Source organism: Medicago sativa, chromosome 4 (assembly GCF_051527215.1).
Source record: "Medicago sativa cultivar Bolivia chromosome 4, Bolivia_mono, whole genome shotgun sequence".
Lineage (NCBI taxonomy): Eukaryota > Viridiplantae > Streptophyta > Magnoliopsida > Fabales > Fabaceae > Medicago > Medicago sativa.
The window spans coordinates 73,301,936-73,319,899 of NC_140752.1; the positions used below are offsets into that span (position 1 = coordinate 73,301,936).

The following is a 17,964-nucleotide window of genomic DNA, read 5'->3' on the forward strand; positions in this document are numbered from 1 at the left end:
TATACAAACTATAATTTATCTTACGTTTTTTGTGTTTTTTTAAAATATTTATAATTTGCATAAAATCGTTGAAGTAAAAGTCCAATACATAATGTTTAAGACTCAACAATGATTAGAGATTCCACATGTACTATTTCATGTTTACAATAAAATACATATGTTTATAGTAATGTTTATAGTGTTTATAATCAAATAAGTAAAAAAAAATAATGGATTTTTTTTTTGGAATTAAGTACTGAAGACCATAATCATCATCTTTGCTGGTTTTGGTGAGGTCGGGGCCCCCCGTTTCATACTTGGTAAGTTTTCTGTGTGGAGAAATAGAAGAGATTTAGTAAAAAAACAAGTTTTTTTTTGTTACAATGATGGATTTGCTTTAATCACATAGTAAATTTTATTTCCTACTATTTTTATAGTAAAATTTTCATTTAAGTTTAAGTTGAGTTTTTTCTTCTTTTCCTTTTTTCTTTCAAGTCTCTAATTAACTTTTATTTTAATATTACAGATTCAGATCTTAAGCGTTGTATAAAGGAAGTTAAAGAAGAAGTATCTATAAATCTTTTTTTCTATTGTTGTCATTTTGGACAGATTGTCGCTGATGCATTCATCAATATCCTAAAATTGACAATATTCCTCGTTCAAAATCAAATTTTACTGCTCACAAAAGTCACCCCTTGGGGACTGTGCTTACCGCATGTCACTTCTGTGAGGGGCTTTGTATATAATATTTCCACTAGTCTACGTTTAAAATACCAAGTCAATATGTTAACAAAGGGAAAAATAATACCGACAAAGATACTAGAACGAATGTTTGTTTATCGTTAATGTTGTCTTTTTTTTAGTTACTCTCTCTAATGTACATATTTAATTCATACATACTTAAATAAGGAAACAAAGAAGAAGAAAAAAACATGTTATAAAATTTTCAATTTAAACGGCAACTAACCATACAAAGCGATATGAAATAAAATAGTTATTTTTCAATATTATTTTGGAGAAATTTTCATGTATAGTTTTATGGCTTAAATATGCAAACAAGGGATTATTACGTTGTATTTTGCTTCTCTCTATATTGAGAATCTTTTAACCCTATCATAACCTACAAAGTAGGTCTTTCTAGTAGTCCAAGTTAGATCCAAAAATAATTTGTTGAAGGTCCAAGTTAAATGCACTCTATAGTCATATACTCCCATGAATGAATAAACACAAGAGACAATAATGATACTCGAAAAATATTCTTTCAAGTCCCAATACGTGGCTAAGAGGTGCCTACCTACCTACCAAAACCTAAAGCTCTATTTTGATAACTCAAAACTAACAGAGCGGAATGGAAGAAAACAAAATGGAACACAGCAAAATGGAACAAAAAAGAGATACCATTCTACTGTTTGGATATCTTACGATGGAATATAACTAGTTTCATATCCTATTTTTTAGAAAATTGACAGAACGAAATGAGCTGTAACTTTTTTATTCCAATTTTCCTTTTATTAAAAAAGCATTAATAGTTTGAATAAACAATAATAAGAACTAAAACAAATTACCCTTCAACATCTTCATAGTATATGTAAAAGATATTGCAGAAATTTTGACGAAAGGATGCAAATGCAACAATCTAAATCTCTAATAATTACATAGATTCAACAAGCCAAATGTATTGTGACGATCGTCCTGAAGTGTTTTTGAAACACATTTCTTTTAACAACTAATTAGTTTTCTGGCTAAATAAATCCATAACAACTCGATAACATTATTTGATGTTTAAAACCAAATGCAAAAACAACAAGCAACATTGGAGAAGATGAGGCAAACAGTGAAGGAATAAGGAAGGGTGAATGAGTGGTATTGGAGGAAATAAAGCGCACATTCAGTAATGAAATAGAAAAAGAATAGGATGTAACATAAAAAAGCTAATGATTCAAGCTTATTAATTAATATGTATAAAACAGAAATAGAAAAAGAATAGGATGTAACATAAAAAGCTAATGATTCAAGCATATTAATTAATATGCAATTCTTTGGCTTGGTCAATTGGGACTATCAAAGGTGCAAATTGAACTAGACTGTAAGCTAGTGGTTGAAAGCATACTTGATAGAACTAATAGTCAATCTGAGTTTGGCACTATTATTAACATGTGTAGGTCTCTATTACAACAATTTTCAAACTTTAAGATAAGTTTTGTTAGGAGACAAGCAAATTATGTCGCCCATGGCTTAGCTAGGGAGTCAAAATTGTACGCTCGTCACCATGTTTTTGATTCGATTCCATCTTGTATTCACTCTATTTTATTGAATGAAATAATATATTGATTGTCAAAAAAAAAATTAATATGTATAAAACGCGAGGGAAGCTATTTTTTTTAAAATAAAAAGTAACACATTATTTTCAAACCAGTTTAGAACTGATAATGTGATGTCTCGTGTTGACAATTGTGAACCACCGTTATCAATAGATCAAGTGTCTGCAGCCGCTAAAAAAAATAAAAGAGATCAATTGTATGTTGATTCAGTGGCAAAGCACCGCAAATCGAAGAAAAATACAATGGAGGAGGTCAAGAGTCGTTGATGCATATATGAGTTGATACTTGTGACACTGTTCAGAGAGGAAAAAAATGTAAAACAACCAAGGATATAGTAATTTAGTAATTGGACAAATAAATTAATTTGTTATTCCATCCCATTCCACCAAATTGAGGGGAAGCAAAATGAGAATAAGCAATGGAATACGATGGAATGCATGTCATTGAGTTTCCATTCATATTTTTTTGAAAGAGCAATTTTTAATGAATGATAAACTAATGCTAATGGTTAATATATTTTTCATTTTAAGAATATTATAACAACAAAGATTGAATTTGAAAAATTCATACAAACCTTTCCCCAATACAATTTTTTAATTCCTTATATGAGGGAAATTTTGTATTACGAATAAAAAATTAACCCACAAAGTCCTATCCTCCTAATGTCTTCTATTTCTTTCACTTGCTTCTTCATTTTTTTAAGGAGGAATGATATATGAACATCATTTTTGTACAACCAACAACTTTTGTTGCTATTTTTTTCTCTCTAAAAAAAAAAATCTTTTTTGCTATTTTTTAATTTTCTTTTTTCTGATTTCAATTTGCGTGCTCATCACAATATTAAAGGGTGTTGCATTAGTTGTACAAAAAACACAACTCTTTTTCAATAGGCCTCCCTTCCCCTTGAAACTCCCAAACAAAACATTAGTTTCTTTGCGATATATTGTATCTTACGCTTTCCATCATACATCAGCGCCTGTAGCTCAGTGGATAGAGCGTCTGTTTCCTAAGCAGAAAGTCGTAGGTTCGACCCCTACCTGGCGCGTTCGAAATATTATATTATATTTTTGCTCCCTCCTTTTTTTTTTTTTTTTTTTTGTCTAAACGTGATAAAGTAAAAAAAAAAAAAAAACTGTGCGTGCAAGTTGCTACAACTTCGATCGCGTTGGTGTAAAACTCTAAAGACTAAAACCCTTACACATTCACATCACTGGTAAAGTCACGGTGCACTGTGGCTATGGCGGTTCCTTTTCTTCTCCGTTCACTCTACTCCTCCACACGAAATTCATTCACCTCTTCTTCACCTCTCACTCAATCTCCCTCTCGTTACTTCCCCCGCTTCTTCTCATCTTCATCGGCCGCCGCTGCTGCCACCTCCTCTCCCGCCGCATCACTCGATCCTAACCGCCTCCGTAACGTCGCCGTCATCGCTCATGTCGACCACGGCAAAACTACTCTCATGGACCGGCTGCTTCGTCAGTGCGGGGCTGATATTCCTCACGAACGCGCCATGGATTCCATTTCGCTTGAACGTGAGCGTGGTATCACTATCTCTTCTAAGGTGAGTTTCGTTTTTTCAATCCAATGCGTTTTCTGAGAATTGAAATTGATTTAATGGTTGAGTTTTTTATTTTTTTTCCTTCAGGTTACTTCAATTTCGTGGAAAGATAATGAGTTGAATATGGTGGATACTCCTGGTCACGCCGATTTCGGTGGTGAGGTAAATTTAGATAAACTGCTTATAGAACAAACGCTAGCTTACAAGGATAAGCACTTATGAATAAGTTTACATACACTATTTCTATAGGAAAATATCAAATAAAGTTAAGTTGTTTTTATAAGCTATCTTGGATAACTTATGAAATTAAGCTGAGAAAAGCTTATGAAAAGTGTCATAAGCTGTTTTCACAAGTTCTCTGAAAGAGTCTCACAAAACTTATGCTAGTAGATAAGCTCAAATAAGTTAATCCAAACAGGTTCTAGTTTCTTTATCCGTAGTAATTGTACCTTTGGATTGAAATTTTAATTGCACAGCCTAACATGGTTGATTGATTACTAAAAAATGGTTTTGTTATTTTCAAAATAAAGAATGATGTTAACGGTGGTATGTTGGGTCGTATTTTGATTAACAACTTATTTTAATTTCACACTGAGTAGTTTGTAGCATAAGATGAGTTAATCTCTACACCAAAAAATAAAATAAAGTCAAACTGTTTTCATAAGCTATTGTCAAGAGTTTATAAAAACTAGCTGAAAAACAACTGAGGGATATGTTACAAGTTGTTTTGATAACTCTTCCAAATTGTCTCTCAAGTGTTTACTTAAATAAGCTAATCCAAAACAAATTTTTTCTCTGTCAGGATTGAACAAACTCTTTTACTATTAGATGATCAATTTTGTTTTTGTTTTGAATGTGAATTACTATCAGTGAAAACTACATATTGGTTGTGGTTTGATTGCACTTACTATTTTTGTGTTTGGTTTACTACTAGGTGGAACGTGTAGTTGGTATGGTTGAGGGAGCAGTTTTGGTTGTTGATGCCGGGGAAGGTCCACTGGCCCAAACTAAGTTTGTTCTTGCAAAAGCCTTAAAGTATGGGTTGCGACCTATTCTTCTTTTAAACAAAGTAGACCGGCCTGCAGGTTTGTTCCCTATTTTTCTAGCATAGTATCTCAATATCATTTTACGAAGAATATAATTTATGTTGATGAATGATTTTATGATGGTATACATGTAGAGAAATTTAAAAACAAAGGCCAAAAATAGCGGCAACTGCCCTTTTCCAATCTTTCTAATTGCTATCTCATTTTTCATGTATCCTCTTTGTCTTCTCCTTCCTGTTCTCCCTCATGCCACATTTCACACAATAAAACATTAAATTTGATCCTAAGACTTTCTCAAATTTTGTTACTTTTAGAAGTGAAACATAATACTATACAGTAATCACATGAAAGCAAGAAACTATTTAACTTTCTCACCATCATTGTCTTGTTTGCATTATTTAGGTACTTCTACTGTTGTGATCTAAGAGTGCATTTGATGCACACAGCGTACTAGAGTCATAAAACAAGTAGAATAAAAACTCATTACAAACAAAATAATGCGAGCTCTACTTCAGTATTTTTGTATTGCACAACCTTTATTTCATGCTAGACATTGCAGTATATGCATGTATATATACATGTACATATGTGACACATGAGTTAGAAGGCGTAATTGTTATATCATATATTCAGCGGTGTTTGTGTGTATAGATGATTATTTTTAATGTTATTATATTTTATATATATAGAAATTGCATGTTATGTGTTAGTTCTGTGTGTCTTGTGGTATATCACACCTCATATATTTATAGTAGTATTTACAATCAGTACATTGAATGCTTTAATTACTTAGCACTAACCTAGTAAGTCGCAAAATCTAGAGTTGACAACAATTGGTCTAGGGACTTGTGCGATCTAGGATTAATTAGCCTAGGAAATATCTAAATCTAACACTGCTCGCCAAGCTGGAGCATACATGTTATATGCACCAAGCTTGTTACAAATAGGACTTGTGTGATCTAGGATTAATTAGCCTAGGAAATATCTAAATCTAACACTCCTCCCCAAGCTGGAGCATACATGTTATATGCACCAAGCTTGTTACAAATAGATTCAACTCGAGGACCTCTAAGGGATTTAGTAAACATGTCAGCCAGTTGGTCATTTGAACCAACAAAATCTATAATGATTTCTCCTGAAAGTACCTTATCTCTTACAAAGTGACAGTCGATCTCTATGTGCTTAGTTCTTTCATGGAAAACTGGGTTGAAAGCGATATGTAGTGTAGCTTGGTTGTCACATATTAGATTCATTGCCTTGACATCTCCTAATTTGAGTTGTTGGAGTAATTGTCTTAGCCATGTGAGTTCACAAGTTGCTGCTGCCATAGCACGATATTCAGCTTCAGCACTAGACCTTGCAACTTTGTTTTGTTTCTTGCTCTGCCATGAGATCAAATTTCCTCCAATGAGGACACAATACCCTGAGGTGGACCTTTTATCTGCTGGTGAACCTGCCCAATCAGCATCAGAATAGCCTACAACTTCGGTGTTACCCTTGTTTTCCATAAATTAATCCTTTACCTGGTGCATTCTTCATATACTTAAGAATGCGAATCACAGCGTTCCAATGCCATCACATGGAGCATTTAGAAATTGGCTAACCACACTAACAGCAAAAATAATGTCTGGTCTGCTTACTGTGAGGTAATTTAGTTTGCCGACCAGACGTCAGATATCTGCCAGGGTCTTTCAGTGACTCCCCCTGACTTGGCAGTAACTTGACGTTGGGATCCATAGGAGTGTCACTAGGTCGGCAATCAAGCAAGCCAGTTTCTTCAAGTGTATCAACAGCATATTTTCGCTGAGTAATAGCCACATCAGTCTAGGGACTTTTGTAATCTAGGGTTAATTAGCCTAGGAAATATCTAAATCTAACAATACACATAATATAGAAAGAGGAGAGAGAAGCGAGAGGGAGAGAGAATGATTGTTGAGTAGAAAAATGTTTTTCTTTTGTATTTTACGCTGTGTTATACCTGAGACAAAAAGCTTTCACATATCTTGTTGAACAGTAAAGCTTTAGAGTTTTGTCTTGTGTACCTGATATCTAGGTTTGTAGTGTCCCATGACTGTTTTAAAAATTAAACATGCAATGAATTTTTTTCGTCTTCAATCCCTCATTTTAAGCAAATCACACATACTCTAAACCTTGTGATTTTTACTTCATGTAGTTACTCAGGAGATATGTGATGAGGTTGAAAGTGTGGTGTTTGATCTATTTGCGAACCTGGGTGCTACAGGTACACAAATTAACACATATGAGGATTATGCTTGATTGTTTTGTATTTCAAACTCTTGTTTTCTGAAAGTTAATGTTTATTTGTACCTATAGAGGAACAACTTGACTTCCCTGTTCTTTATGCTTCTGCTAAAGAAGGATGGGCATCCACCACATATACCAAGGATCCTCCTGCCGATGCCAAAAATATGTCACAGTTGCTTGATGCCATTGTATCACATGTCCCCCCACCAAATGCAAACATTGATGCACCTTTCCAAATGCTGGTTAGTATTTAAAATATTGACGAATTTATTATTGTGTCTTTTCATCTGATAAGCTTCCTTTCGGGGAAGTTGCATTTTTGATGCAGTGTTTCTTTTCTTTTGTTGCCAATGCACTTCCCTTTTATCAAGTGCAGTTTATATAGAGGATTCATATGGCTCGATGTTGTTCATGTTTCATTACTTCAAAATCTGCTTCCCTATTCAACTAATCACAATCACAAGTCACAACTAATTATAAGAGATAACAAAAGCACTATAGTTTAGGAAAGTCTGGTCTCATTTCTTCTTGTATGAATCCTCTTAATTGTTGTTTCCTGGTACTGTTCTTGGATTTATACTTTCAGATCAGTGAAAAACCATGCTTAATAGTGATTTTCAGGTTTCAATGATGGAGAAGGACAATTATTTTGGGCGGATTTTGACTGGACGCGTGCATTCTGGGGTTGTTCGTGTTGGTGACAGGGTTCACGGACTACGTAACAAAGATTCTGGTGCTGAAAAGATTGAAGATGGAAAGGTTTGTAGATTTATGAGCTCTCAATTACATTTGTAGTTGGATACAATGGTAATTTGATCTGATACTATGGTGATAAATGATAAAAAGTAAATAGTTTTCAATTCTCTTCAGTCAATGTGTAATTTAATGAACTATCCACTACACATTCTTACTGTTCATTGTGTAGACAAAGCTTGAAAATATACCTGTATCATTCATTTTAGAAATCATCTATGGAAACTGTACATAGCTCCTTAAATACAAATTATTCTCTAATGGCTAACGTAATAACTGAATTGTTGAATTGTTTTGTTTATAGTGTCGTCTCTTATTAATTAACAATAACATTTATGATATAAATATATCTTGATCTTCTTCTACCGGAAGCACTAATTTCACGAGTTTTCATTTAAAAGGTGGTGAAAGTGATGAAAAAGAAGGGTACAACCATGGTTGTAACTGATTGTGCTGGAGCTGGTGATATAATTTCAATTGCTGGTTTGTCAAGTCCATCAATCGGCCATACGGTCACTACTGTGGAGGTATTTACAAGTTTTTATATTTATGCCTCCTTTTTTATAGCTTAATGAATAAGGCCATATGGCATTTAATGCGACCTTCATGATTCCCTTTTTCATTTCTATTTTTTATAAAACTTTTAAACCAAGACCCAGAGATGCTTCAGTAATTAATATTGCAGATAACTTCAAAGTTCAAACAAGAGTACCAAACTTTAATGATGTCAAATTAGGCTCTTGAATACCAAACTTAATGTAGGGCAATCCAAGAGTAGTCCTCTTGGCTCGGTACTCAGGAATCGAGATAAACAGAGGAATTCTCTAAGGGGCAGTGCTCATCTTATAAAAAATTAAAGTGTCTCAAATGTTTACTCTACCAGTAAAGCCAAACACCCTAATTACCTACTCCTATTATAGGTTAGAATAAGATAATCCAAACCAGAACAAAACCTATCCATTTGTTCGCTGGTTGAGGTAAACAGTAAGCACTTGATTATTTCATTTGTGTTTAATAATAAATTTTTATGTAACTAATGTCTCTGTATTTTGATAATTTTACTATCATGGAATTGGTGACATTATTAACTTCGTGTTTTTATGCCTTAGATTATGTCTGCATTACCGACAGTTGAATTGGATCCCCCAACAATATCTATGACTTTTGGTGTAAACGACTCCCCATTAGCTGGTCGTGATGGTACTCATGTAAGTTGTGTTAACTTTACTTTCTTTGCTGCTTTAGTTGCTTGTGTGAAAAGTTCTGTTGGAGATTTCCCAAATCCAAATTCAGACCCGACCCTTTGTCATCATTGAAGTTACATTATATAGTTTTTTCCATGAATAGTTTTTATATGTTATAAAATTTGTAGTTATTGTTTCTATTAAGTAAATAAGCTAATCCTGGATTTTTGTAGTTGACTGGGGGAAAAATTGGTGATCGACTAATGGCTGAATCTGAAACCAACCTTGCCATAAATGTGCTTCCAGGCATGTCAGAAACATTTGAAGTTCAAGGAAGAGGAGAACTACAGCTGGGTCTGTTCTTATTTCTTGAAATTGCATACATATTAAAACTCTGATTCATTTTGTTCTCAGGCAGCTGCTCAAAGCTTTTATGTTTTAACAGGTATTTTAATTGAGAATATGAGGCGTGAGGGATTTGAGCTATCGGTCTCTCCACCTAAAGTCATGTGAGTTTCTGAGGTTTGAAGCTTTGAAATTTTGGTGTGATTATAAGTTTTGACTTGATGTGGTTTTGCATGCTAGTGCTGTAAGTTTTTTGTGTATATCTTGTGTATTATTGCTTATGTTTTGAGTTTTGATAGAGGCTATTGAAATAAAGACCAGCTCACCTAGAAAGATTAAGCTATATAAGGGGAGGATTAGTAATGCTCAAATTATTTTTTAAAAAACGGACTGCTAGAATTGATCTCCTAAACACTTGGTCATAGCAATCTAATACCATGTCAGGGACCTAATTTCTTGTTAAGTTGGAGCCTCAGGACTGGTTTGATATCCAGTACAGAAATTATTTGGAAAAGATAGAAAAGGACAAGAGAAATAGTAGTCAATAGTGGTGTCATGCATAAAATTAACCATGTGCTTCTTTATACACCACTATTCTAAATCCAGTACAAGCTCAGGAAATAGCACTAAAAACACAATAAGATTCTAATAATAGATACAAAATTTCATGAATTAATCAAAACAAATAAGCAGAGCGCTGGTGTCCCTCAGGGAGAGTTTTGAAGGCTGCTTTTTCATTTTTGCATTCTTTGTATTCATACTTCTCTTAACTTCATGTTAAATATTCTTGAAAGATTTGCCCATGCAAAATGTTCGATCTGGCCAAATTTCATATATTGATTGATAAGTTCAGTGATTTTGGTCAAATTATATGATATGCCCTATGACATCATTTGATCCATGTGGCTGACCCTACTTAGTGGGATAAGACTTGGTTGTTGTTGTTATTCTGTTTTAATGTCCTTTTGCTATGGATTTATTAGGTATAAAACTGACAAGGGTCAGAAACTTGAGCCAATAGAAGAAGTTACAATCGAGGTAATTATTCAATTTGGTGTTCATAGTATGCGTGTACACGAGTTTGGACCTTTGACATCATAACGGATATATCCCAGGTAAATGATGAGCATGTTGGCTTTGTAATGGAGGCCTTGTCTCACAGAAGAGCTGAGATTACTGACATGGGTCCTGTCGCGGGAACTGTCGGCCGAACTAGATTGTGTTTGACTTGTCCATCGAGGTTGGTTTTGTTGTCTCTTTTTTCCATCTTGACTTTATCTCTTCGATTTATAACCCCATGTACTGTACATATCGCAGGTAAAGAAATTTAGATGTATTTCTTTTTTATTGAAACACAATATATGTATATATCTTTGCCCCCTTCATGGGAATGATGATAACCTTTTGCCAACCCAGTCATTTTCTTAAGTAATCTTGTTCTGAGATGATTAAAAAGGAAAGCACGATATTTTTTTTTTTTTTTTTTTGAAGAAGCTAAGGAAAGCAGGATATTGAAAATCTAAGTGGATGTCTGTCAATTACTTCATATAATTTTTCTAGTTTTTTTCTCACCCAAAAATTGCTTCCGGCGTCATGGTTGGTTGCGGATGGCACATCTTACTAAGTCAAGATTTCTGGTTTACTGTTTGGTCTCATAGAGCTAATTGAGTAGTTTGAGCTTTGGGAATTCAGTTCACTACTGTCCATTTTTTTATCGTATATAGGAGAGAAGAGGGAACGACATGGTCTATAATATGATTGATGACTATGCTTTTCGATACAAAAAGTTAACACTAACACAATCTTATTCATACTAATGCAAGACTCAATCCTAATTGAATAGGGTAACAAATATGGAAACTAATCTAAGGAGATAGTCTAAAATACAGATAAGTAATTGAGCCATTCTGATTATCCAAGATAGTCAGATAATATCAAGAATATTAGAAAATATTTCCATATTTTTTAACACTCCCGAGCAAAAACTTAAGCTTGTTACAAATGTACCCTTTGAAAACCGAATAATATAATTTGATATTGAAAATAAGTAGAGAAGAGAGTTCAGACCGTATTGTGGTTGGCACAAAAGCTGAGGCTAGATTCCAAATGGAACAAATAAATTGGTGGCAAACTGCACTTTAGACAAAACCAGTATCAAACCGCAACTGAGACAAAACCATTGCAAAACTGCAACTGAGATAAAACCAGTGCAAAACTGCAACCAAGGCAAACTGAATGCATAACCACGGTTGCAACAATACAAGTGGCAAACTGTAATTTAGATTAAACCAGTGGCAAAATGTAATTTAGGTACAACCAGTGTCTTGCAAGAAACACGTTCAATCTAGGTTGGATTGGAGAAACAAGGATCGATCCATGGAGATCACAAGGAGGTGCCACTTGAGCTGCAAACGGTGGTGAAATGAAACTCAAATGAGAGATTCACAAGCTAAAAGTGGTCTGAACAGGTAGGGCTGGCAAACAAAACATGACCACATTGAACAGACGGCATGAAGGTGGCGTGTGGAGCTCACATGCTGACTAAAACAAAAACTTAGTTGCCAATGAACGATCAGACAATGATGGTCTTAAAATGATTATAAATAAAGTTATTACAGTAGACTCACGATATCATATTGAAGGTACTAGATCTTGGTCCCGTAAGATGCATGGGAAAATTATATTTTATAAACAATATTTTCCATTTTTGAACAAAAACTTGATAAAATTACATTATATTAAATTAGCAATATGCATCAATTGCATTACAGTAAACAAACCAATCAAATTTAAAGCTGATATTTTAACAACGTTTCACAATGAAGCACAAACTTGTACAACACATCCCAGTGAGACATATACAAGAGCATTTGTTTTTTTGGATAAATATGAACATAGCAGCACAAAATGTCCATCAAGTCTCGTTTTGCAACATTTTTTATAAATCTGGTTTTTAGAGACAGATGGTATAAGGTTTTCAATATAGAAAGAAGTTCAAGAATAAAGACTTTGAATTATGAATTTGAAATGATTTGACAATTATGAATTTTAATAAAAAGGCTGAACACTAGCCTTTAATTATACTAATACATGACTCCAAATCCTATTTAAATAGAGAAACAAATTATGATAACAATATAGAAACATGAAAACAAATCTGAAGATATAGTCAAAGATTCTCTAAGATAAGAAACTAATTCTATGAAATAGTCGAGGATGATAAAACATTTTAATAGTTTTTAACAGGCATTATTGTTATAGTGAAATCAGATGTGCAACAAATCTAGTAACTTCTTTATTTTGTTTGTTCAGGGGCCTGGTTGGTTACAGAAGTGTGTTCAGCAGTGAGACACGTGGAACTGGGTTCATGCACCGTGCTTTCCTCAGTATGCATCTCCTACCAAAAAAGTTTATTTTCTTCTTCCAACTAGCATGCAAAGATGCCGATTTTCAGTATGATTGTTACATGTTTTCCAAATCATGCTGTTTAGCTGCCCCCATGATTTAGGTTAATGCTCATTCATGTTTGTCATGCTGTTTAGCTGACCCCATGATTTAGGTTATGCTCATTTATGTTTGTGGATCATTATGCATGCTTATTTGAATAACTTCTCATACTATTTTTGAGCACTTTGATTTTTGCAATGAAGCTATTAGAGTTGTTTTTATACATACGCCCTACATCCATACATATATTTTATAGTGTGCATTATTGTAACCTTGCAGAATATGAAAAATTTCGAGGCCCTCTTGGCAATGTGAGGAAAGGAGTACTGGTATGTTTGTCTGCTGCCTGTCTTAACTTCACAAATTACACCGAGTTACTAACATGATATAGTTGTTATAAATCATAAAACCGTTTTGAGACAGCTTTTTGTCAAGTTTTCAAACATGTGCCTACTGAATAATGTTCCCTTAATTGAGCAGGTGTCAGTGGGTTTTGGTTCAATCACATTGCATGCATTAATGAGCTTAGAAGCTCGCGGGACTCTTTTTGTATCTCCTGGAATGGAGGTAAGAGCTAATACCTTCTGCTATTTCATGTATTACATGCTTTCCTTCTGGATCATTTAGAAAAATATGTTCTGATTCTGATCTAACCACACATCTCCCCACTCACCCACCCACCCAAACACACACAAGATTCGAATAATCATCTCTGTGATCTCTTCCGTAACTGTTTTGGCCGCTATGGATTGATAACGGGTTCACTGTATGTGGTTATTCAAGATGAATTTCTGATCGGAAACACTGTGTCCCGTTAGAAAAAACTGAATTTCAAGGGAAATACTTTCTTGCCGTGATTTTTCTTGCGGAAAATAAGTAGGGATTTTTGATGTTCAAATTATGCTCAAATACTTTGACCTTGTAATAATAGTGAAACACGGGAAAGTGTGCTTAATTTAAATGACTTTATACTGTTTCAGCTTTCATCTAACTTTTGCCTGTATTGCACATATAGTTTCTCGTACATGCTGCCTATAATACCTGTTCTTTTGTTTACAGGCATATGATGGAATGATTGTTGGAGAACACTCACGGGATACAGATCTTGATGTAAGAAGAATTCTTAGCCTAACTGCCAGTGGTATGTCAATGTTGGTGGCAAACTGACAGACTGATATAAATTGCAGGTTAATCCAGTGAGGGCCAAACAACTTACAAATGTACGCTCTGTGAACAAGGATGATACTGTGAAGCTGATTCCTCCTCGCCTTGTATGTATTTATGGGTCAATGTTATGCCATTAAATCTTGCTTATTTTATATAATTGAGAATTCTGATACCTACTTGATTCATGATTAAAGTGCATTTAAACATCAAATGTTCAGCAATGAGTTGAAGGGTTCATCATTTGACAAGACATAGTTAGGAGTTCACATGCTCGGATATTTAAAAAAATCTTTATTTAGCTCAAAAAAACTAGGGTGACATGCGTGTTTGGTTTCGAAGAGAAGTTGGAAAGACAGAAATATGTAAGAGCTAGTTTAAGAAGAGAGAAAAAGAGTAGATTTGATGTATTGTTTGGTATAAGAGAAAGAATAGAGAAATAGAGGAGGAAGAGATGTTATTGTTTTTTAAAAAGACAAAAATATCCTTAATAAGACAACATTATAATTTATGATTAATTAAAAAACCAATGGCATTAGAGACTTCTTAATCTTCTTCCCTCTTTCTTCTCACTTTTGAAGAGAAAACAAAAGGGTATGGGACCCGCCAATTATTCTTCTCTCTTCTCAATTTCTCTTCTTGCCAAACAAGAGAAATCTCCAACTTCTCTTCTCTTTCTCTCTTCTCTATCCCTCTCCTCTATTTCTCTCAAACCAAACAAAGGCCAAAGCATGAAAACTTACAGGCTCAGTCTGTGCAGTGTTTCCAATATTGCATCTACCTGTATATAACATGGATGCTTTTAAAACCTCTGATCGAATAGTTAAAGTTTTTGAAGTTTCTGTTTGTTTAATTATTTTAAATAATGATTTGTAGCTGAAAAAATACTTCCTTATTTTTTTAGGTTACATGGTTTAATTTCACTAATATCAACTGGTGAAATAGAAAATTATCAATATTTTAATCATGCTTTTATTTTATAGTCGACCCCACTTAGTGGGATAAAGACTTGATTGTTGTTGTTGTATTTTAATTATGCTTTTCGTGTTCTTTGCATTTCTTGGCTTCAACTGTGCTGTTATTGCCAAAATCTTTCAAGGAACCTAGCAATTTTTATGTACTAGACCTGGCATCATTTTGTGGCTGTGTGAAATATTTTGTTTGTGGCTGGAAAGTAGTTCGTGGAAGAGCCTAAGAAGATGATGGTTCTTGAGCTTAATATGTTTTCTTACACCTGGTGGTTTTTTGGTTGCAGATGACACTTGAAGAAGCTATAGGGTATGTAGCTTCAGATGAGCTTATCGAGGTACGTTCTAATCTACAATTTATTAATGCTGTAAAAAGTTTTATCTGATTTTCACGATGAAAATATGTTAAGGGTGCTTCATCCCCAGCCCGCCTCCACTCCATGCCCAGTACCCAATTAAACAAATTGGTTCTGCTAATATCATGATGTTGTCATATTTATCCTCTTAAGATTTTTGACATCAAATAGTCAGTCCCCCGATGATTATAGTGTAGCGATATCAGTCCTCAAATCTTTCCCCCTCAAACTAGGATCCTCAAGTTTCAATCAGTGTCTGTCAAATATTGACCATGGTGGCACCTGGCGGATATTGGTGGTGGTTTTTGGGCTCTCCGGCACGCCCAATTTCGGTCAATATGGCGGGATTTTCTGGATTATACTGCCGCCACAGAGCAACCAGAATGGCGGGATTTTCTCTCTTCGCCATGGCCCGCCATCCGTCATCGACAATACTGGTTTCAATAATTAACTCTAAATTTGTTCTGTTGTCATAGTTTTAGTTATATACATGTATGGATTAATTTGGTGTCTTTATGTAGTCTAATTTTGTGATTTTATTTATTTATTTATTGAAGTTCTACTATGAGGACAATTTGGTTCAGAAGGGAATAATTTTATGATAGAAATATTTAGAAGGCTAATGTGATGGGACCCTAATTTAACGGACAAATTGAGAGTTTACTTCATTACAAAATATCATTGTGGGGCTTACTCATAACCTATGAAGCAATGATATTTTGTAATGAAGGTTAAAATATCATTAAGGCGTGTCCCCGTTTTAGACACGTGTCGTGTCCGACACCGACACATAATTACAATGAAATATGTGATTTTCAAAAAAATTTAGCTGTGTCGGCATGTCCATGTCGTGTCCGTGTCTGTATCCGTGCTTCATAGCTCATAACAAATTATCACTTTGTTTTCATTTAAAGACAGTAAAATGCCTGACCAAAAAAAAGACAGTAAAATGAAAATAATGAGCTGAAAACTAAATAATATTTCAACAAAAAAGACCTTGTTGAGATCAAATGGTCATCATCCAAATAAGGCAAATATGTACCCTTTGAATGCACGTTGTTAAATGGAATAATGGAAAAAGGAAAGGAAAAAAAACAGACAATGTTACTTTGACAAAATGCTATTATCTGATTGTTTTGATTGTGACATTTTTTTCTGGCATGAAGGTTACTCCAAAGGCAATCCGGTTACGGAAGAAATACCTTGATGCTAGCAAGCGAAAAACCATGAGTAAAAAGCCAAAGGAATGAAGAGGACAAAAGGCCAGAGCAACGGGGAGTTTTTCCTCGATTAAATTTTGTAACATTAAATTATTCAGCATATAGTATAGTCGTCGCGAGCAAAAGTCTTTGTCTTCAGGTTCTAACTTAATTCAAGTACTGTATTACAGGCACCTCATAAGAAATATTCTTTGATAGTGAGAAATAAAGCAACTCAATTTTGTATTTCTAGGAAATAATTAGTGATTGCCTTGCTTATTGGCTTGGAAAGAAGTTACTTACATTGTTATGTAATGTATCAAGTGTATTTTTTTTAGATTAAGCTTCATATATGAACTGGTCATAAAGGCAGTTTATTTTGCTTACATTTAATATAATGATTTATATTTACCATTGTCTTTCTTGCTTTTGAAGGTATAATCATTTTGTTAACATGAGCAAATTAATACATTCTAGTAGTAAAGTACGGACAACTATGAAAATGTTTGTTGGATATTTGTGAAGTACGTAATTACGAGATAAAATTGTATATTCTAGTAGTAAGTTTCTGTTTATATTTGATGTCATCTTAAAGGATTGAGCCTCCATTTGGTCTAAAATGTGGATAGAATGTTCTTATTGTTAATATATTTGGTGTCATCTAAAAGGCTTGAGCCTCCATTTGGTATGAAAATCGTTGAACAAGTTGAACATTTGGTATACAAATATTATCATTCTTTTCTTGCTGCGCTGTTGGTTGGAATGAATTTCATATTTAAACTGAGATTAAATCAAACAATGCTGATTTTATCACACGAGGACACAAATATTTAGTATGTTATTTTTTATTTTATTTTTTGGGTTCAAATTAGTATGTTATTTTTAGAGCATGCTTGAACGTTGTTTTATATATATTTTATTTTTATATGTTTTATATAAATTCAAATATACTTTTATAACATTGATTGCTTAAAAAAATGTAGTATTAGCTGACTTTCATTTTGTCATATATCGAGAGTATCTACCGTGGAACACTATAGACGGCAAAAATGGAAAGTCATTGCTGTCATTGATGTGCACTGCAAAACAAATCCAGGTTCCTCAACATAGCTATCAGCAAGGTAATGGTTAACTCAATAAATGTGTTTTTTTTAACTGAAACAGCGCAGCAAGAAAAGCAAGATGCTATTTATAGAACAGGTACGGTAGTGTTATATACACGAAATGCTCGCCTATTCTGTCATGTAACGGGTGATATTTGGTGTGCAAAAATTAAATGAGTAAATGACCCAATCAAACTATTTGTTGTAAAAAAAATATTTATCAAATTATTAATTTCAATTCTCTATCTAGTTTTTCTACACGACCATATTGTTGAT

At 33.8% G+C, this 17,964-nt stretch overlaps 1 protein-coding gene and 1 non-coding gene across 2 annotated transcripts; both read left to right on the forward strand.

Annotated features, from left to right (window-relative positions):
- Positions 1 to 3,272: 3,272 nt before the first annotated feature.
- TRNAR-CCU (transfer RNA arginine (anticodon CCU)) lies at positions 3,273 to 3,345 on the forward strand. Its single transcript has one exon. It is a non-coding gene; the product is annotated as a tRNA-Arg (tRNA).
- Positions 3,346 to 3,480: 135 nt separating this feature from the next.
- EMB2785 (elongation factor family protein) lies at positions 3,481 to 17,000 on the forward strand. The gene is made up of 19 exons (XM_085703252.1): positions 3,481 to 3,861; positions 3,946 to 4,020; positions 4,793 to 4,943; positions 7,078 to 7,146; positions 7,239 to 7,411; positions 7,791 to 7,928; positions 8,324 to 8,449; positions 9,032 to 9,130; positions 9,340 to 9,460; positions 9,552 to 9,615; positions 10,435 to 10,489; positions 10,567 to 10,691; positions 12,764 to 12,837; positions 13,178 to 13,227; positions 13,379 to 13,465; positions 13,958 to 14,008; positions 14,086 to 14,169; positions 15,318 to 15,368; positions 16,553 to 17,000. The coding sequence occupies exons 1-19, from the start codon at positions 3,538 to 3,540 to the stop codon at positions 16,634 to 16,636; spliced, it is 2,001 nt and encodes a 666-aa protein (XP_085559378.1). The 5' UTR covers positions 3,481 to 3,537; the 3' UTR covers positions 16,637 to 17,000.
- Positions 17,001 to 17,964: the final 964 nt, after the last annotated feature.